At 36.2% G+C, this 23,085-nt stretch overlaps 1 protein-coding gene across 4 annotated transcripts in view; it reads left to right on the top strand.

The window, feature by feature from the left end:
• SPoCk (secretory pathway calcium atpase) overlaps positions 1-23,085 on the top strand; it is a 461,326-nt gene that overhangs the window by 157,476 nt on the left and 280,765 nt on the right. For all 4 annotated transcript variants that reach the window (XM_090376865.1, XM_090376868.1, XM_090376866.1 and 1 more), the window contains exons 3-5: positions 1,965-2,054; positions 11,617-11,652; positions 14,331-14,392. In XM_090376865.1, the coding sequence (XP_090232991.1) occupies positions 1,965-2,054; positions 11,617-11,652; positions 14,331-14,392 (188 nt within the window). The remainder of the gene's footprint in view (positions 1-1,964; positions 2,055-11,616; positions 11,653-14,330; positions 14,393-23,085) is intronic.

The following is a 23,085-nucleotide window of genomic DNA, read 5'->3' on the forward strand; positions in this document are numbered from 1 at the left end:
CTCACTCTTCGGCGAAGAATAAAGCTGACCTGCTAGCATCTCATTTTTCTTCCAACTCATGTATTAATGATCTTGGTAAAACACCTCCCACCATTCCCAACATGCTCCATTCAATGCCTCCTGTGGTCTTCCATGAAAGGGATGTCAGAAGGATTTTGATGAATCTCGATGCTAAGAAAACTCCAGGTCCAGATGGTAATTCTCCACTTGTTCTGAAAACCTGTGCTCCTGAACTTACTCCTGTTCTTTGCCGCCTTTTTTCACTTTCTTATTCCAAAGATGTTTTTCCTTCTGCTTGGAAATTTGCTCATATCCAGCCGGTTCCTAAAAAGGGTGACAAGTCCCTCCCATCCAATTATCGTCCCACTGCAATGACTTCTACTCTTTCTAAAGTAATGGAGAAATCAATTAACCGCCAACTCTTAAAGTACCTAGAAGCCTTCCGTCTGATCAACGATCGCCAGTATGGATTCCGTCAGTGTCGATTCACTGGTGATATTCTGTCTTATGTTACCCATTTATGGACAAATTCGATGGAAACATTTGGTGAAACACAAGCAGTTGCTTTTGACATCTCAAAGGCTTTCGATTGTTTGACATAAAAGTCTTCTAAACAAGCTTCCATCTTATGGTTTGCGAACTGTTTTTTATAATTAGTTATCCAGTTTTCTCTCTGATCACTCACTGAGAGTGATGGTAGATGGCTCTCTCTGTCTTCTAACTTCTCCACTAATGCTGGTGTACCCCAAGGTTCAGTTCTGCCCCCACTCTTTTCCTCTTGTATATTAATGATCTTTTTCCATTGACTGGAAATCCTATCCATAGTTTTGCCGATGATAGCACATTGCATTCCACTTTCCATTTTGAAAAACCTTGCCATGTTGAATCAGCTTTAATTTCTTGAATATCTGCTACCAATTCCTTAAATGCCGATATCCAGGTAATTCTACAGTGGGGCAAAGACAACTTAGTTGATTTCAATCCTTCTAAAACTCAATCTTGTCTTATATCTCGCAAAAAAGATTTTTCTGCTCTTGTGCTTCTCTTTGGTGACACTCCGATTTCTAGGCAAAATGATATATCTCGTTTGGGGATTACCCTGACTTCTAATCTCTCTTGACACAAGCACATTACAAATATTGCTTCCTCTGCATCTAAAAAACTTGGTTTTCTCTTTTGCTCTCAGCATTACTTTTCTTCCAAATATCTGTTCACTCTGTACAAATCGCAAATCCGCCCTACTATGGAATATTGTTCCCACATCTGGGGTGGTGCCCCCAAAACCTCTCTCAGGCTTCTGGATTCCATTCAGAAGAGGGCAGTCAGGTTAATTAATGACTCTTCTCTAACAGAGTCTCTCCACTCTCTGTCTCATAGACGTACTGTTTCTGCTGCGTCGTTTCTATAGATACTTTCATAGGCACTGTTCTTCTGAATTGGCTTCTATAATTCCTGCTCTTTCTTTCAAAACAGTCTGAACACGTGCTGCCACTTGCCAACATCTGTTTACTGTCCAACTTCTATCTCACAGAACCAACTTTTCATCTTCCTCATTTATTCATTCAGCTGCTGTTTTCTGGAACAACCTTCCTTCATATGTCTTTCTTGAAAATGACAATCTACAGAAGTTCAAGTCTAATGTCAACAAATATCTTCTCTCGTCTTAACCTCCAACCCAAGCATGGTGCTAAGTACTATAGGTTATAATACCTCTCGTGTTTGGGGTTTTCATAAAAAAAATTTTTTTTATATATATATATGAAATAAATTACTCCAGGCTCTATATTAATTAATATGATTTAACTATATATTGTATTGTTAAATAATATAATAGTAGTTATGATATTTTTATATTATTTTATTATGATTTAACTGCATATAATTTTAATAATCAATTTTTTATAATAATTATAAAGAAATTATGGTTTTATATATAATACTAATAGACATGTTTTTTTCTGAAGTTCCAGAATCCCCTTATAGTACTTCTTTTGGCTTCAGCTATAGTTAGTATTTGTATGCAGCAGTTTGATGATGCATTTAGTATCACAGCAGTAAGTATACTTATACTTTTTTAGCGTTTACTTAACACTGACCTGGGACTTTGTATTAACTGTATGGTTCCTGGTCATGATCAGACTGCATTAGAATAAGTAATTCATTCTTGAAAATCATTTCACAAAATCATTTGCTGTTGATTACTATCATTACATCATTTATATATAAAAGTCTGATCAGAATATTCTAAGAAACATAATTACAAAGACAGAATGTGGTAACTTCTCCACAATTACTGTCTTTCTTGCACATAAAAAAAAAAAAGAAGACTGTTATGCCACAAAACTGATACTACGTACTAATGCATCAGTTAAGATTATACTCGGCAAGTTGTGATTCTGCTATCCGAATACCAAGAAACCTTAACAATTGAAATAAAATAAAATCATAAAATTAAAAACAAACTGAAGTGGTACTCATCTTTAGCAGTGAAAATTCATGACTTCTGGCCCAAGGAGATGTGCCTTCACAAAGGAAGAGTTACCACATACACAATAAATAAAATAAAGACAGGGAACACGAATTCTTGTGAATTCAGAATGAATCATATTTCCATCATTGACTACTATCTGGCAAATCATCGTTGGATGACCCCAAACAATTCTGGTGCAAGATGGAGATAAACAAACAAACTGAACTCAAAACTATAAGTATAACATGCATGTCATGGCTACTGTAGTTTAAAATGCATATACAGTAATATCCCAAAGTTACACGATAGGTGGGTCAGACGAAAATCGCTTAAGTCGAATTCGCGTAAGTCGGGGTACAACTTTGCATATAAATACATATAAATTTTGTTTAATTGGGACTAAGGACTAACAAAAACACTAGTTTAGAAGAAAAATATTAATAAAATTGCAGTTCTTTATACATATTAATACAAAATACGTATTAAAAAAATAAATGACTTACGTAAAAAAGTTATTTCGATGTCGATGGCTTCATAAAATCTAACAAATTCGTCGGACGACACAGACTTCTTTTTTTCACGCAGAATTTCTTCGTAGCAAGCTAACAATTTTTTTTATTCCTTGCTTTGTAGCTATAACGCGTTCTTCGTTGTAGTCTATGTTTTCTAAAATTTTTAATCCCTTTTCAATTGAGCTGAGACCTTCTGTCAAGTTTGCAATTGTCATGTGCTTTTCGCCGTTGTCTCATTTAGGCCTGTAGTACGTGCAATATCACGTGGTCTTTTATTTCGCTCAAAGCGTTTCACAATTTCATATTTTTTCTCTATCGACAGAGGCGGATTGGCCATAAGCCTTACCGGGGAAACCCCGGTGGGCCTGTGTGATTTTGGCCATAAACCATAGTATGAGGCCACTATAAATTTTCCCGGGTAAGAATTTTTGACCCAGTCTGCCTCTGTTTATCGATAATTGCTTTTCTTTTTCTCTCTGAATCTGCAGTATCTTCACCAGTACGCTTCCTTTTTACACCTTTTAAGTATTTTACTCATTTTTAGGGAATAAAGCACAATTACAAAACGAGGAGGCACGCTTGATACGCATAAACAAAGCTGCGCGCATGTAGCAACTGAATAAACAACACCATAAAGGCAGAGATACACTATTAACACTCACATTTCTAGGGGTTACTACCATAAAACAATAAAAATCCAGTTGCGTTTCTGCTAGTGGAATCTGTTATAAACTGGTAGTAAACTCCATCTAATTGCATACCGATAGCTGGAATTGTGTTGATTTTTATGTTATTATGGTGAAATGTGTTTCCCTAAAACAAATACATTTTCAGAATCTTCTCTTCATTCCTATCGTGTTGTGTTCGGTTGGGGTGATTCTGCGTTCGACTGCCATTTCTTGTAAACACAAAGGCGAATCGTGCATAAGCCAATTCGGTTCGTGTTATATTATAAGATATCGTTACCGTATTTATAAATAGTGTATGATCGAATTTGTGTAGTGTAAACACGTGTTATACAAGGACTGACTGTATACGGCTCAACCGACGCGATCCATTTCTCTCGTGAAAACGGTGTAATATCCGACAAACGTTGACACGAATTCGAATGCACACATATAAATATGACAGTTGGAATACAAATTCTTGTATATGTGTGCAGCTCATGTGCAGTAAAGTTGAATTTTGTTCATCTTTCGCTCTCACTCTCCGCCGTCGCACCGTATATCGATAACATATGAAAAACAACCTTGAAGATAGTGGGCGGAAGTGTTGCCAAACGAAAAAATCAAGAACCACGTAACTCCGAGTTCGCGTAAGTCGGGGTATTACTGTAGTTTAAAACAAACAAACATAATAAGTTTTTATGCTGACTCTGCCAATTGACAAGTCTAAACTAAATGTAAATATGCAAATTTGCATTTAGTTAAAAATAAAATCATGATAAACAAGAATTAATATAAAGAAATTAAATACTTAATTATAATAAGGTAAACCAAATGACAGAATAACTTAATGAAGAAAACAAGGGGTGCTCATGAACATATAAGTTAAAAAGGAAAGAATGGAATAGAAAAGGCATACAGATTCATGGGGAAAGTTACAGCGGAGGCAGGAAGTCTCTAGGTCCTCCAGTTTTTAAAATCTGTGCTTCAGAGTTAACTCCTGTTTTTGTATCAGGCATTCTTGTCTCTTCTTAAAGCTATTGGCTGCAACTTTTGTCCATCCATACTTCCAACTCTCTTTCATTCTAATTGTTGTATTGTATTATTCACTGTGTTTTCTTTCCGTATAGAAATTAGCTCATATCTGGTCAATTCCAAAAGGTTGAAAAATCCCTCTTTTTCAGTTATTATTCCATTGTACTCACCTTAACTCTTTTCAGAGTAATTGTAGAAATCCATCACTGCCAATTCTTACCCCATCTTGAAATCTATTTCATTAATGATCACCAATATGTATTCTGCCAATGTCAGTCCACTTGTATTTCTGAGCTTATGTTATTCATCTTTGGACAAATTCAGTGAGAAAGTTTTGAGAAATTCAAGTATTTGCTCTCAACATTTCTAAGTCTTTTGATGGTGTTTGGCATAAGTCTTTTAATAAAGCTTCCATATCGTGGTCTACCTTCTGTTTGCAATAAAGTAGTCAATTTTCTCTCCTTTTTGTCTTTCAATTTTCAGAGTCAGTTTTCTCTCTTTCTTCAATTTCTTTCATAACATATGAGTTCCCTGGGTTCTGTTCTTTCACTCACTCTTTTTCTTCTGTATAATGACCTTTTATCATTCATTGGAAGTTATGTCCATAGTTTTGCTGTTGATAGTAGTTCCAGCTTGAAAAATCCTACAAACGGTTGTTACTCTTTTTCGCTTTCTTCTATCAATCTGCATCTTTGCTAAAATGTGGTTTTCAAGCCTGTATGCAGTATTCAAGATGTGATTTAATCATTGCCTTATATAATAGAATAATCATCTCTTTGCCTCTACTGGAAAATGTCTTGTGGATCATGAACAGAACCCATGAGCCATTAAGTTTATTACATTGCTTTTCAATTAGTTGGAATCAAAGGAAGAAACTGTTAAATAAATTAAGTCTGAGGGAATGTAAAGGATTTGATTTGTATATCCCAGGCTAGGAGAAATCTCCACTTTACTAGTAGTAAGTGTTATGTGGTATTTCCTTTGTTATTAGATTTCTTAAAATTTTAATTTTGATATGTTTCTTTAAATTTTTGTTTAATATTACTTATAAAATAAATGGTTGATGTAGGTCCTGTAATGTATAGCTTCTATCTGAATTACATTGTTTAGCAAATTTTCAAAAAAACTTCTGTTTATATGATTTTGTGATGTTTCTTTATGAATATGGATTGCTAATTCCAAGTATGACCTTAATTTTTATATAGCATTAATTGTTTACTTAGAAATTAAATAAAAGTAAGTAATCTATAATACTATATCAGATTTATTAAGTGTTTAATTTTTATAATAGAGTATTAATCTCTGCTACAACTAAACAACAAGCTAAAAAAATAACAAATTCAAAAGTAAAAATCTTCTTCTAGTTAATAAAAAAATTTAAAAATGTAAATCTTGAATGTCTTTGTGTTTTGTGGTCAGTGGGATCATCCCAAACTAAGAACTAGATGTAGTCACTCATCACAGATTTATCTGACCTTCCTTGATACTTCTTTTTCATTGGCTGCATGTCCTTGTTGAATATCTCCTTTACTAATCTTCACAGATTTGGTCTGAAAGAATCCAGGTTAGATTGCAAGTAGTGGAGCTTGATTGACATTCTGAATCCTGTTATTCTATAATTTTTACTTTTAATGTTACTAAAAATCTTGAGATAATTTTTCACTAAAAGGCAGAATGACTGCCAGGTTTTCTCAGCATCAGTCATTTTGCCTTCTGGTTCTTGTGAACACAGCATCTGCTTAGCATGTGGATCAGTAAATATGCTGCTGTTAACTTTTGTGGCAGACAGTTTTGGAAACAGCGATTATATATGCTTGAAGGTGCCACCTTGAGGTGGCACCTTCAAGCATATATAAGGCTTTCTTCTATCAATCTGACTCAATCCTGTAATTTTCGAATTTGGGTCATAAAGGTCTTCTGAAAAGCTAGCTGCAAAAGTGCTAAAATGTGATATGATTTTAATATTAATCCATAATGCTTTGCTATGTCTGTTTCCTACCACTTGGGATTCCTGTGATTTTGTCATGAGGTTTTCATTTGAGTTATGTGATATTTCATACTATTTTATGTTAAGCTAATCTCTTCAATAACTTTATTTTTTAACCTTTTTGATTCTAAATTATTCTTGACCTTTGCCTATTTTTGTTGGATTTTTAATTTTAACTGAATTTCATGCTCACTACACTTTATATACAGTGGAACATCTCTATTACAAACTTCTATTTAACGAATTTCTCTATATTATGAATTTTTTTGCAAAACATTGCACCTTGAAACGAAATTACATGTAAAATTAACCCCATATAGTGAAGTGTTAGTCTCTATAACGAATTTTTAAAAAAATTAGCAAAAGCATTTTTGAAGATTTTCAAGCATTTACTGCTAAACAGCCACTCAAATATACGACCTCCTTCCCTCCAAAATTGCTCATTAGCATCTGGAATTAATCATCCTTTTAGTGAACTCTTGTGACCATTGATGCCCGTAGGAGGATTTTTGTTTCATAAACTTTGCAATAAATAGGGTAGATTTGTAAATTGATATTGGCTAAGGGGAAAACGAAATTCGCTGTGGTTAATCTTTAGCGCACTGTGGCAGCAACACATAGAATGTTTCCATAGTTGGTTTTTAGTAACACGTACTGTGAGTGACATTCACTTCTCATCTCAACCGTACCATGTGACCTTCCTGTCAATCATTATATGATAGTTTTTGTTTATGTCCGTTCTTATCTAACTGGACTCCCATTAAATGGCGCCTCCGTAGCCAGGTGGGAAGGAGCAGCAGTGCGTAGCACACACTTCTTGATTAGACCGGGGTTCGAGCCCGTCACCACCAAATACGGAGGATGCGAAAAGGTCAGGGAATGACCACCGCATATCCCGTAGCAATATGGCCTTAGTTGCTAATGCTCCTAAAAACCAAACAACAATCCCATTAAATGATTTTCATGATTTTTTTTTTTTTTAAATTTCATTCTTTTAGAACGATTTGTCATCAATCACATAGGCTATATGATATTGTTTTTTTTTTTTTTTTCCTTCTGAAAAGTAACACAGCATACATTAACCATAAATTTTCTTTCGTGTATGAATGAAAGCAGAATAAAAGAAATTCACAAGAAATTCATAGGAAAGGTCACGTGATACTGTTGAATTGACAAGCGAATATCATTAAGTAGACGGTACTAACAATTCACTATACTGCCAGCGCAGCAAAGTTTGCAGTGGCTACACAATATATATTAGCAAGAGCTACAGTCAAGTAATTTTTACAGTTGCAGAAACAATGTCGAAGAAAAAGTGTTTAAGTATTAATGATAAAATCAAGATTCTTCATGATATTGACCAGGGTTTTAAGACAAAAGATATTGCGGAGAAATATAGCATACCTGCAAGTAGTTTATCTACAATTTTAAAAAATCAAGAATCAATTATAAATGGAATTGAAGGAGGAGCAGACAGGAAGCAAATTAAGTTGTATATATTCGAAGATGTTGATAAAGCTCTTCTAAAATGGGTGCAAATGATACATGAAAAGAATCTACCAATATCAGGTCCAATAATTAAGCAACAAGCTCTGAAATTTGCACAGTCCCTTGGACATACAGAATTTAATGCGAGCACTGGGTGATTAGATAAATTTAAGAAGCACCACAGAATTGTGGAAAAGGTTATTTGTGGAGAAAGTGTTAATGAAAGCGAAGAAGATTGCAACAGTTGGAGGAACAACACGTTAAAGAAGATTTTGGAAGAATATGAACCTAAGGATGTTTTTAATGCTGACAAAATGGGTTTATTCCTTAAATGTTTACCTAAAAGAACACTTGCTTTTAAGGATGATAAATGTTTTGGTGGAAAACAAAGCAAAGAAAGAATCACTGTGCTAGTTGGAGCCAATATGACAGGAAGTGAAAAATTAAGACTTTTAGTCATCGGAAAATCAAAAAACTCAAGTTGTTTTAGAGGCACAAAATCTTTGGAAGTTGACTACACTTTTAATAAAAAAAGCATGAATGACAAGTGATATTTTCGAAAAATGGATATTAAAACTAGACAAGCATATAACAAAAGAAAAATTGTGTTGATTACTGACAACTGTCCAGCACATCATGCCAGTATTTTTGCCAAACTTAAAAGTGTGAATTGTCGTTTTTACCACCAGGTGTAACGTCAAAACTCTAGCCAGTGGACCGAGGCATTATTAAAAATTTTAAATTTCATTATCGAAACAGAATAATAATGAAGATTGTCAGTGCATTACAAGAAAATAGAAACCTGGAGGTTACAATTAACTTTAGAGATTGCATCTCTGAACTAGCAAAAGTTTGGACAAACAATGTCACTGAATACACTTCAAAATTGTTTTTCGAAATCAGGATTTGCATTGAATATAGAAGTCGAATGACAACCAGATGAACAAGATGAACTGCCCCCCCCTTTCACAACTGAAAACCTTTGGACATTATTAGAATCATCTGGAAACATTGAAAATGAAATAACACTGGATGGTTATGGTTATGTAGATCCAGATCTGGCTACGACAGAACATCCAAATGAAGATGAAATACTGCTGTACAGTGCTAATAGACATGACCGTGATCACGAAGAAATTAATAATGATGCTAAAGGTGCATCAAAACAACCTGTAGAAAAGCCAACTCGTGAAGAAATGATTTACGCTTTTAAAATGGTTCGTCTGGGTCTACAGTTTTGTGAAAATATTCCTGTTAATGTTTTTAAAGCTCTGAATAAATGTGAGGTTTTCTTTGAGAATCAGACATTATTTAATTATACTATGCAAATGAAAATTAGTATTTTTTTTAATTTGTGATACCGACGAAAATTTTGTAAACTTAATTTAAATAAGTTATATTTTTGAAATAAATGTAGATTCATTTTCATTTTCTAATTAGATAACAATTTCTCTATAACCAATTTTTTTGCTGGATTTATTGAATTCGTTATAGGGAAGTTTGACTGTATATATAAATACAGTCAGTCCTCATATAGCACGATAGTTGTGTTCCTAGAAACCCTCGTGCAATGGAGAATCGTGCAATATAAATAACAGGCCCTATGGGAAAAATAGGGTTAGGTGCCGACCACCCAAGATTGAACACACATTTGTTACCAAAACATTACCAAACAATAAATAATCGTAATAAAATACATAAGTATTTTATTACAACTAACTATTACGTAATAAAATATTGCCAATGCTTTTGCTTTTATCGTAAGCAAACTTGTTCTATGTTTGATCTTCTGTCCAAACAGATGACAGCTGTTCCCATCTCTTCCAATTCTTTGTCTTGATCTAATGGATTTTGTTACATTTTGAGTTGTTCATGCTATGAAAGTTATTTTTTTTTATCTGCATTCTTTCTAATTCTCGGTGTTGCCTCATTTAGGCCTGCAGCACGTGGAATATCATATGTTTTCATTTCACAATTTCATATTTTTTCTCTATCGACAGAGGCGAACCGGCCATACTGGGGAAATACCCAGGCCATACCGTGGTGGGCCGGAGGCCAGAAGACGATAGAGGCCTGTGTGATTTTGGCCATAAACGCTAGTATGAGGCCACTACAAATTTTCCCGGGTAAGAATTTGACCCAGTCTGCCTTTGTCTATCGATATTGCTTTTCTTTTTCTCTCTGAATCTGTAGTGTCTTCACCAGGATGCTTCCCTTTTAAGCATTTTAACTCATTTTTAGGGAATAAAGCACAATTACAAAATGAGGAGGCATGCTTGATACACATAAACAAAGCTGCGCGCGTGTAGCAACTGAATAAACAACACCGTAAAGGCAGAGATGCACTATTAACACCACACTAGCTCACATTTTACTAAAGCACATTTCTGGAGGTCACTATCATAAAACAATTTCCAGTTGCATTTCTGCTAGTAGAATGTATTGTAAACAGGTAGTAAACTCGATCTAATTGCATTTACGATAATACCGATAGCTGGAATTGTGTGGGTTTTTACTTTATTATGGTGAAATGTGTTTCCCCTTCATTGATATAAAAAACATAAATACATTTTCAGAATCTTCTCTTCGTTCCTATCGTGTTGCGTTCAGTTGGGGTGATTCCACGTTTGACTGCCTTTTCTCTTAAACCCGAAGGCGAATCGTGCATAAGCAAATTTGGTACGTGTTATATATGATACTGTTCCCCAGTTTATAAATCGTGTATGATCGAATTCGTGTAGTGTAAACACGTGTTATATGAGGACTGACTGTATATGATTTGCAGCCCGATGGGAAACCTAGATTAATTGGCCTTTTATATTGATAAAAAGGCTCCCCACCTCTGTTATAGACCCTTCTGTATCACAGTATTCATATTCACTTAATGTAATACATATAAATGTCGGAAAAACAAAAACCTTCCTTCGTTTGCTACCAAAACTATTGATGCTAGAGATAAATCAATGATTCCTAAATTAACTTTGCAACTACATATAAGAAACAGTTAAATAAATGTATACATTTTTTTTCCCTTTATGTAGCGTTATCATTATTCTAAATTGCAAATAAATTTCCATTATCTCAGATTGCTGTATACCATATCAACCTTCTGTAGTCCATCTATTATCTAATTACTTTATGCTTCAAAAAAAAAGTAGACTGGATACAATTTTTCAAAAACATGGGCTTTATCCTTACTTCATCCCCTATATTTTTGATCTGTTCTTGAAATTTTAGAGAGTGCAAGATTGGACAGTTTGTTGCAGGATTATCTAAAATGTATTTTAAGCAGCTATATACTACCTTTAATCTTTCTCTCTTATTTATTATGTTTCTTATTTTAGAATAGAATTTTAATTTAAACAAAGAGCATTTGTTTTGTAAATTAGTTTATTTATTTATTTTGTTTTATAATAAAAAAAAAGTACATCTTTCAGGCATAACTCTGTTTCTTTATAGGCAATTATCATTGTTGTTACGGTAGCTTTTGTACAAGTAAGTAGATCTTGCATTTTATCATTAAAAGAACTAAAAGATGCTAAAATACCTTTCTGTGAAATTTCTCTTAACACTAACATTACACAGTATTAGAAAAGGTAATGGTAATGTGCTGCATTATATAGGTTTAGATCTTGCTTTTCATGTAATAATTTAGTGATTCTATACTAATATGATTTTTGTTGACTTATTTTCAATTTCAGAGCAGTCTCAAGAAAGTACCAGATAATATAAAATTCAATCCTGTATGGTAAAAGTTCTAAAAGACTTCTTTATTATAATTAAAATAAGCTTATTTGAAAAGCCTGGGCTTCCTGGAAATGTTCATGAAAAAAAAGGGAAACTGTGCCTATTAATTTTTGAGCCAAATTGAATTTCATTTATTGCCAACAGATAATCAAATGATGAATAAATTAAGATTACTAAACCACATATGCAGTAATTAAGAGGGATGCATAACATTGCCATAGATTTACTCCTGTTAGTAATAACAGGGTTGTCACAAGGATGATGAACTATTGTTAATTCAACAACAAACATTATTATGGTCTGGATGTAAATATTTGTGTATAGCACTGGGTCAGAAATCATCTCCAACAAGTTTCATATTTGATATACATGCAGAAGAACTTTCTTTTCCAGCTGTATTTGGGACATGCACGAAAATTTAAAAATGGATTGGAAATTACTCCCTTTATGATGGTATCTAGTGAAATTCGTGGATCTGATCATCGCAGAGTAACTCCCCAATATTAGAGATTGCTCCAGAATTATGGCATTCACTACAATTTCATGAATTAGTACAAGTTGTTCAAGAGTCCGGTAGTACATTTTCTAAAACTCTTACAAACATTGGCAATGGAGAAGCATTATTACCAGATGAACTTAAAATTATAGAATCAAATTATATTTGCTACCAAAGAAGACGCTACTAATTTATGTCCGCAAGGAATTAGACTATTTTTAAGAAATAGTGATGTAAATGCCTATAGTACAAATGCTTTACTTGCAGATGAAACTCATGAAATGGTTGCACAAGATTTATACCATGAATATCATTCTGAAGAATAATTAGCAAGTATGCGAAATAAAATTCATAAAATGTCAGTGACTGAAACTGCAGGACTTCCTTACATTCTACCATTGTTGAAAGGAAAACTGTACATGATTACTACAAATATAAACGTGGTCGATGGATTGGTAAACGGTGCAATCGGTACTTTAGTATATTTCGAATTTGAGGATGACAAAGCAGTTAAACGAGTATGGATGAAATTTCTTGAGTCAAAAACAGGACATAACCTTCAATCCGTACCTGTTATAAAACGATCAACTACAATTCCATTCAAGAACAATAGGAAATTAACATGTAGGCGTACACAATTTCCTTCAGTATATGTTTGTGCTTTGACCGTATTTCCTTTAGTATATGTTTGTGCTTTGACTGTGCATAAATCTCAAGGAGGGACCTTCGACAAAGTTGTATATAATTATGAGAAAGGTCATCAACAGCAACTTGTATACGTGGCGTTATCTCGAGTGACTTCATTGTAAGGATTTATATATTACAAATCCCCATGATGATTTCACATTTCACCATGGCGAAGCTACTAGTAATATAAACTTCGTGCTGAACTAGATCGCTTGAAAAATAATAAGCTACCATCTCTACAGGATGAACTGGAAGATTTCATACAAAGTTTTATATCTATATCGTCAATGAACGTACAAAGTTTATGGGCCCATGTTCGAGATATTGAAATGGACACGATCTTACAGCAATCCAAAATATCGATATTAAGTGAAATGTGGTTGGATAATGATGAACATATATTACTTAAACCATTCCAATGTGTGACTCAATTTAAAAGATCGGATGTTCGTAGTGGTGATGTTGTGATATATCAACGTGAAGGTTGAACTGTCATCAGTACACCACATACCTTTGCACAACATAATAGCAGCAATGCAACAGCGGTATCAGATGAAATTGGAGACGTGTGGATCTTTGTGCAAATTCAATATTGAATCTATTTTCATTGTTGCCCCATATACATCACTCCAGGGATGTTGTTAGATGTGATTAAAAAATTCATAAACAAGAATTTGTTATCGTATTCTATTGAAGGTGCAAAATTATTGGACGAGTCACTGGATCGTATACCTATAGTTCTCGCTGGTGATTTCAATCTAGAATTAATTTCTGAGGTTGGAAAGAAGTTTTGTAAATTTATGAAAGATGTCTTCGATTTAGATATTAAGTCAAATATTTTAGTAAATACTACACGTAATGGAACAACAATCAATGGAGTATTCACTTGGGAATTAAAATCATTTGAGCGTCAGAATTATATATCTTATTTCAGTTACCATAGACCAATAATTTTAGTGTTATTATAATATATTTTATATGAATTATTTCATTGTACTGAAATTATTTTTTCAATAAAAATAATGCAGCAATACTTTTTCTTTTATTTATTTTACTGTACCAGTTTCATAACGAGTTCCTGCAGTAAAGATGTTTTTAACGGCTGCCACTGTGACACTTATCAGTCACAGAGTAGAGTGGCAGCAACTCATTATGTACCTGGTACATAATTTTTTTTTTTTTTTTTCAAATATTGCATATTGCAAACAGTATAATTGTATGTTATTTGCATATTTTATTTCAGGAATATAGATCAGAGAAATCATTAGAAGAATTAAACAAGCTAGTTCCTCCAACTTGTACTTGGTAAGGTTTGGTTTGAAAATTAACTTTTTAGATAAAGGGTGTGACTTTTTTTACATTACAATAAAACAAATATATTGTTTTTAATTGATTTTTGTGTTTTTTTTTTAATTTAAAAAAATTAGTGCACGCAGTAAATTGCCGTTTATTTACCCTTTCACCCAACTGATTCTCTCTCTCTCTCTCTCTCAATACACACATTTATTTTAGAGAAAAACAAAAAGTCCTTAATTTTGAAAATGCTTTATTGCCACAAATAGAATAGAACCTTGCAGGTAGTATGGTACAAACAGAACGTAATTTCCAGAACTTTGTTTTTTTAATGAATCATTGTAACTCAGTGGGCTTGTGCGTGCAGCAGCAATACATATACACCAATGAGCCAAAACATTATGATGAGCGAGTCGTTATGCAAATTGAAGCAACTGCAGGTGAACTACGGTGGTTGCGTGGATCGGGTCTCAGTATAAAAAAACACCTGATACTGAGCTCCATTAATCAGTGTTACTCTTGTTTTTCAGATGGGAAAGGCATCCCATCTGAAAAATTTAAAGCGAGTTTGACAAAGGCTAAATTGTAATGGCCAGATGACTGTGTCAGAGCATATCCGAAGCGGCACGGCTGGTGGGGTGCTCACAGTCAGCCGTGGTCAGTACCTACCGAAAGTGGTCCGAAGAGGGGGGAACCTATGAACCGTTAGTGAGGTGTTGAATGACCATGGCTCATCGATGCTTGAGGTGAGAAAAGGCTCTCCCGGATGGTACGTGGCATCAGAAGGGCAACTGTGGTGCAACTCACCAGTAATTGGAATGCTGGCAATGGGAGTAATGTGTCACAACCTACAGTACATTGAACCCTGCTAAAAATGGGGCTGTGTAGCTGCAGGCCGCTCCGAGTGCCCATGCTAACTATGGTTCACTGGCGACAGCACCTACAATGGGCACGCGAGCATCGAAACTGGACATTGAATGATTGGAAGAAGGTCGTCTGGTCCAATGAATCACATTTTCATGTTGCATCATGTGGATGACTGGGTACGTGTGAATCATTTACCTGGGGAAGTGATGATGCTTGGATGCACCATGGGACACTCACTGGCATGGGACAAAGCATGACACTGTCGCCACCAAGCCAGTGGCAACAGTGTCATGCTTTGGGTGATGTTCTGCTGGGATACCCTGTGTCCAGTCATCCATGTGTTGGGCACTCTGATGTCTACCACCTACCTAAACATCATTGCTGACCATGTACACCCTTTCATGGCAACCGTCTTTCCCTCTGGCGGTGCAGTCTTTCAGCAGGATAATGTGCTATGCCACACTGCCCGGATTGTTTGAGACTGGTTCGCAGAACATGAGGAAGACTTCCAGGTATTGCCCTGGCCTCCAAATTCTTCAGACATCAGTTCCATCAAGCATCTGTGGTTTGTGTTGGAACAGCAACTCTGATCTGTGGCGTCTCAACCATGGACCTTACAGGAGTTAAAGGATCTGCTGGTTACTTGTTGGTACCAGATACCACAAGACACATTTAGACACGAGCTGTTTTGGCTGCATGTGGAGGACCAACATCATAATGTTTTGGCTGATTGGTGTGTGTGTGCCTGCCTGCTTTTAAGAATTTTTCATAAAAATTGGAAGACATCTGCCTTACATGATTTTACAAGCTTTTCTTTTCTACTGATTTTAGTATTATTTGTGTTATTTTGTTCCACGTTTGTATTTCTGCTGTTTTCCCAATGCAGACCAAATACAACCTACCAAATACAAGATAAGTTATTTTTAATTAATATTTATAAATAATATATATAGTAAAATAAATATATCCATTTATCACATATTGACAAATAAATTCACGATTGCACATATTGATAGCTTTCCTGATACATTTTTTAATAGCTACGAGTCTTGAAGGTAACTAAAAATGTTATGAAAAAAACAGTAGTTTAACTCTTTCATGAGTAGTGTTCTGTACCATATATACGCAACGTGGAGTGGTTTTTTTTGGTTGAGGAATTTAGAAGTATTTAAAATTTTGAAAGCTGTGCTGAACCATTTATTCAATAAAGAATGATCATAATTTTTCTGAACGGCTGTACTGCTTGCTATTTCTGAGTTGTGGAATATAAGGCGAAATCAAATAGCAACTGCGCAGTTGACTCGTATGCGCAGTTTGATCACGGTGGTTGGTCAAGTTTATGCCTGTTCAGTTTTGCCTACTTAACAGTGGACATGACATGCAAGGAATAGTATGCTGCTCTCAAATTTTGTTTCTGTCTCAAGAAAACATCAGCTGAAGCATATGAAATGTTAAAAGAGGCTTATGGTGAATTTATCCTTCCATATATCACAGCTCACAAGTGGTTTAGAATGTTTGAAGATGGACTTCATTCAATCAAAAGTTGGCGGTCCTGGAGTTCCAACCACAGCTGTCACCATAGAAACCATAAACACTGCTTCTGTAATTGTGAGAGAAGATCACTGAGTAACAGTAAAGTAGCTGGCAGAAATGCTGAGAATATATGTTGGAAGCATGCACAGTATTCTCCATAACCATTTGTATATGACACATGTTTATACATGCTGAGTTCCAAGGCTTACTCACCAGAGCAACAGCAAGTTTGGATAGAGATTTGTCAAGAGCTGCAATGAATGGTTTTTGATGATGGTGAAGTTCTGCACAAGGTGATAGCAGCGAATGAGACATGGTTGCATCATTTCAACCCAAAGATTAAACAACAACGTCTGTTTGGAAGTCTGTGTCATCGCTTACACCGAAAAAAAAAATTGTGATTTCTGCAGGAAAGGTTATGGTCATCTTTTGACATTTAAGGAATGGCTTACCAGCATGTTATGCCATGTATGTCATACGACTGTTACAGGACCTTACTGCAGAACTGTACTGCACACTTTGCAGGATCACATACATCAAAAATGACCATAACTGCATGCATCTGGGTGGATTCTGCATCTTGACAATACACATTGCTCATACTGTCATTGAGTGCTACCCAGCGTTATGTCAAATGTGTTTCTCATCTGCCCTACAGCCCTGTCTTTGCACCTTGCAATTTTTGATGTGAAAATATCTGTGGTGGCACTTGAGCAAAACCAATTGGTAACAAAATTTTCTTACAGAAATTATGCAAATGACATCACTTCCTATTAGGTGGTTGTTAGATTTTGAATGAGGCAAATGATGTCACTTCCTAAATGGCGCTAACGATGGTAACTCAGTTATTAACATTGATTTGGTGTAGTAAGTAGCAGGTGTGAGAATAAAACGTTGCATCTTTCATACTAATAGACGGAAATGGCATCACTTCTTAAATGATGATAACTCAGTCATGTTGATTCGGTAGGGTAAGTAGCGGGTAGTAATATTATACAAGAATTTTAGCTTTGAATCCACTGAAGAAGCCTCTCGTGTCGTAAAGTAACAAGTTCAAAAACATAAAGAACAGAAAAAATGCAGATTTTAATAAAATCTCAAGATTTTGATCAACATAAACCTTCTAAGTAGTGTTTCATAAGTAAGTAAGTGTTGATTAAACTGTTTAAAAATTTAAACATTTTTGATTCAAGAATGCAACAATAAAACAATCACTTGAACAAATAACAATCACTTCTTGCAGTAGTTTTTGGTTATGATGTTATGCTAGTCTACAAATGGATTTTGCAAACTATTGAATTGTAAAAATATCAAATCTAATTTCAGTTAACAACCTATAAGAGTATTTCAAAGATGCCTAAAACTCCAGCTGAGTGAAATCGAGAGAATTATGCAAGAATAAAAGCTTCAAGGCCACCGAAGAAGCCACCCACGTCGACAAAAGAACAAGTTCAAAAACACAGAGAACGAGAAAAAATGCAGATTTAGCATTAGCATTAGTAGAGGCATTTGATGCAAGAAAGCAAGCTTATGCAGCATCAGCCAAAAAAAAAAAAAAAAAAACCCACTTCCACTTCACCCCTCTGTTCGTTCAAAATACCTGTCCAGCTGAGCCTTAAACTTATTTAGGCTATCAACCTCCACCACAAGGGATGGAAGTCTGTTCCACCAACCAACCACCCCCTGGCTAAAGGCAAATTTCCGCACGGCTATCCTACATCTGTCTTTCCTCAATTTGAATTTATGCCCTCTCAGGTGATTTTTCTGAGCTAGAGGAAGAATCCCATCAGCATTGAGCATGCTTAAACCATTCAAGGCTTTATACACCTCTATCAGATCACCTCGCTGGTGCCTAGTCTCCAGACACTGTAATTTGCAAAACTTAAGCCTTTCTTCGTAAGAGCACCCCTTTGTTCCATTCACTAATCTTGTTGCCCTTCTCTGTACTCGTTCCAGCAGCTCTACATCCTTCTTGAAATGAGGCCTCCAGACCTGTATACAGTACTCTAGGTGTGGCGTGACCATCGCCTTATACAAGGGAATAATCACCTCCTTATCCCTGCTGGAAAAATTCCTGTATATCATTGACAATACTCCATGAGCTACTCTTGCAGCCCGTCTGCACTGCTCAGAGAACTTCATATCCGCCTGCACAACCACCCCCAAGTCCCTTTCATTCTCTACCACTGTCAGTGTTGTACCACAGAGTTGATACGTTGCTCTGGGGTTGCAGTTTCCCATGTGTAGTACTTTACATTTGTCAATGTTAAACTTCATTTGCCACCTCTCAGCCCATCTGCTCAACCTTTCCAGATCCTGTTGCAGCAGCATAGTGTCAGTAGTGTCCTTGACAACCCTGCCAACCTTTGTATCGACTGCAAACTTGGACATTAATCCCGCTATACCATCATCAATATCATTTATAAATACAGAAAACAATAATGGACCCAACACTGAGCCCTGAGGGACTCCACTAATAACATCAGTCCACGATGAGCAGTGTCCATTGATTACCACTCTCTGTCTTCTCCCCCTCAACCACCCCTTTATCCATAGCAGCAATTTGCCTCCAATGTCACACTGCTCCAATTTGTGTAGCAGTCTTCCATGTGCAACAGTATCAAAAGCCTTTCTAAGATCCAAGTATATAATATCAAAGTTATTCCTTGCATCCAGTTCTTTTGTGACTGCATCATAGTATCCAATCAAGTTGGTCAGGCAAGACTTCCCCTTAACAAAACCATGCTGTGTCTGAGCTATAACTGAAGTCTTGTCTAAATGATCCTGCAGTGCTTCTTTAACCAGTGCCTCCATTAATTTTCCTGGAACAGAAGTTAAGCTCACAGGTCTATAATTACTTGTGTCAGCCTTTGATCCTCCTTTGTGAATTGGGGTCACATTTGCACATTTCCAGTCTATGGGTACCTCCCCTGAGTCCAAGGAAGCTCTCATAATTATGGCTAAGGGTTTGCTTACTGCCTTTGCTGCCTCCTTTAATATAACTGGATAGATCCCATCCACCCCGGGTGCCTTTCTTGTGTTTATCTTCAACAGTTTCTCCTCCACTTTACTCCCAGTTATTTCAAGATTCTGTAGCTTACTGCTAGAGTTGAATACACCTCTGGCATTCCCCTCGCTGAATAACTCCTCATGTGTGAATGTCGATGCAAAATATTCATTTAGTTTGTTAGCTACCTGAGCAGGATCATCAACACTTGACCCATCAATATCAAGTGGACCAATCTGATTCATCCCCTTCCTTCTAGAGTTTACATAAGTAAAGAACTCCTTGCTGTTTTTCTTTGCATCCCTTGCCAAGGATTTCTCGTAATCTGCCTTCGCCTGCCTAACCTCCTTTGTAATTTGGTTGCATATCAACTTGTTCTGTCATAGGCTTCTGTGTCGTGTTAATTTGTATGTATCCCATGCATTTTTCTTCTCTGCCATATGCCTCATTAGTTCATCTGACATCCATTTTGGCCTAAACCTTGAACAATATTTCTTAGTTGGTATGTAAAGCCTAGTAGCTTCCAAGATAAGTTCTTTGAATGCTTCCCATTTTGAATTTGCTGTTGGTAACATCATCAGTTGGTCCCACCGTATAGAATTTAAATACTGTCTCAGTCCATCGTAGTTGCCTTTACGGAAGCAATAACCCTTCCCTTTACCCCTAATGGTAGTTACCTCTTTGAGTAAATCCCACTTCAGCACACTGTGATCACTGCCACCTAGTGGTTCATTTATCTGCAGATTCTTAATGCATGAAGAATCACTGCTGATAATCAAATCAAGAGTATTACTCCCTCTAGTTGCCTTCCGAACATGCTGATGTAGAAAACAATCATCCAATAAATCCACAAAAGCCCTGCTAGTGTGTGAGTAACCAGCCCCCAAATTCCAGTCAATATCTGGGAAATTAAAATCTCCCATTATAAGACACTCTGATTTACTGGCCCACTCTATTTCCCTGTACAGTTTCTTATTATACTCATCAGAGTCATTAGGCCTATAGCACACTCCTACTCTCAATTTTGATCTTCCAATGTTTATGTCACACCAAACTGACTCCACACTGCACTGTCCAGCGATGTCGACTGGCTTCACTTCCTTGGTTTTTATGTGTTTCTTAACTAATAGCATAACCCCTCCCCCCTTCCTATCCTGTCTATCCTTTCTGTAGACGTTGTATTCCCCAAATTGCAGTTCTGCATCCCTTATATCTGTGTGACACCATGTCTCTGATATCTCAACAATATCTGCCTTCGATGTTTTGAGCAATACCTCAAATTCATCAAATTTATTTACTAAACTCCTAGCATTGGTGTACATGCAAGTATACCTGCACCTGTTTCTATTCTTAGCTACCCTAACACAACCCATGTGTTTACTTGTACCGCAATGGCTCCCAGCAGTCTCTGAAATACCATGCATCTTGTTTTTCAGGCTTCTGCTCATTCTAATAGAAGCAGTGCAAGAATCTCTTTCACCTCTGCCAGTGGCTACTGTCAATCTATTGGTCTTTGTCTCCCCCCAAGCTAGCAGTTTTCCGACCCACCTAATACTGCCTCGATAGCATCAGCAAATATTCTTGCACCCTTTCTATTTAAGTGTATCCCATCCCTGTAGAAGCAATCTCTCCTGTTAACAATTACAGTCCAGGCTGAAAAAAATTCAGCCTGAAAAAAAATGATTTAATAAAACTGCTTCTCAGGGTTTTGAGAACAGTAACAGTTTCGTTTATCTTGCTATTCCACCTCCTCTGCCTCGATTGGATTTAGTGACAGAGGGGTTCATTTCTGCTCGTATATCATTCATACAAATTAGGAGACTAAGATATGGTTTTGGACAATATGGAATTTTTGGCCAAATTATATATGTTTCTGTAAATGTTAATTCAATTTTTTTTTTTTTTTTTTATGAAAACCCCAAACATGAAAGGTATCAAAACCTATAGTACTTAGTACCGTGCATGGGTTGAAGGAGAAGTATGGTGGGGAGGGGGATGCCGGAAACTTTGCTCTAGAGATTAAACATGGGTTTCACCACTTCAAGCCTCCAATAAGCAAAGTGGTGGTATTTCCGGTTGATGAAAGTCATCTACCACCTGATCAATTATTTGCCTTAGAGATTAGATGATGATTTTTGGGTTAATGTGTAGGAGCATTCTTCGATGAAGACATGGAACACACAATGATGCCCCTACATGTGATGAAATGAGTGAAGCTATACCTATTGAAGAAAGTTTAGTCACTCAACAACAAACTGTTTTGTGAAGCGATGACAAATATTTACGAATAGCTCCTGGTGAACAAAATGTTCCACAAAGTTTATTTTTTGATGAACGTGCCAAAGAATTGTCCTTTCCTGAAATTTAGCTTCATTGGTATAGTGTATTTAGGGTCTAACGGCACCAAGGATTTCCCTCATCTCTGCGTAGTATACATTGTACACTGTAGAGGCCAGGGGTTTAAAAGTGTATGGATATTGTGGTGTGTAATGTTTTGTACCGTTGTTCATCTGGTCTTTTAGCTCTTTGGTCTCAAATGAGACCCACCGTTGCCCACACTATAACTCATGGAGGCAGACCAGGTGCACCAGTATTTTAGAGATTTACTATTTACTCTGGCAGGTCCTGCAACCTAATTTCCTGAGATTTCAGTGGCAAGGACCTAAAAAAAAAAAGTGTGGGGGAGAAACACTAGAAATTGGGTCAGGCCGAAAGAGATATAAGTTATGCGGGATAGCGTTAAATTTTTTCTTTCTTTCTTTTTTTTTTAGTGTGGGGCTTGTATAGTTTTGACAAGGGTCAAACACTAGTCGCAAGATAGCTAGAGAGGGAAGGATGACTGAAGACTGGTGGGGTGAAAGACAGAAATATGGGGTCAATAGTGAAGATAACCCCAAAAGTCGTTGGGGCAGGCCCATGCCTCACCAGATGAAGATAGGGGATGGCAGGGGGGGAGTACAGAGTAACCATTCCCCTGCCAAGGGAAGGGATGGAAAGTGAACCGAGTGAGGGTACCCCGTTCAGATTGCCTAATGATGCTTCGGCAGCAGACTGCACGATGTCTTTGTCGGGTCTTTGTATGCCATTCCTGGGACATGTTGTCCGTCCTTGTGAGTGGTCAAGTCCAGATAATGACTCCAGTTTAAGCCAGTGGTCAGATCCAGGTTAAATTAATGATTAGTTTTTCAGATTGTAGCTGTTAGGTTTTTGTTTGGTTGACACGTCTAAGGATCTTTATTATGGATGATGAGTGGTTAGTTTGTGGGAAAATTCCTGCTAAGGTTGTGGATATGTTCTT

This window comes from Mastigoproctus giganteus, chromosome 7, assembly GCF_048544385.1.
Source record: "Mastigoproctus giganteus isolate SK-2022 chromosome 7, ASM4854438v1, whole genome shotgun sequence".
In the NCBI taxonomy this organism is placed as follows: domain Eukaryota; kingdom Metazoa; phylum Arthropoda; class Arachnida; order Uropygi; family Thelyphonidae; genus Mastigoproctus; species Mastigoproctus giganteus.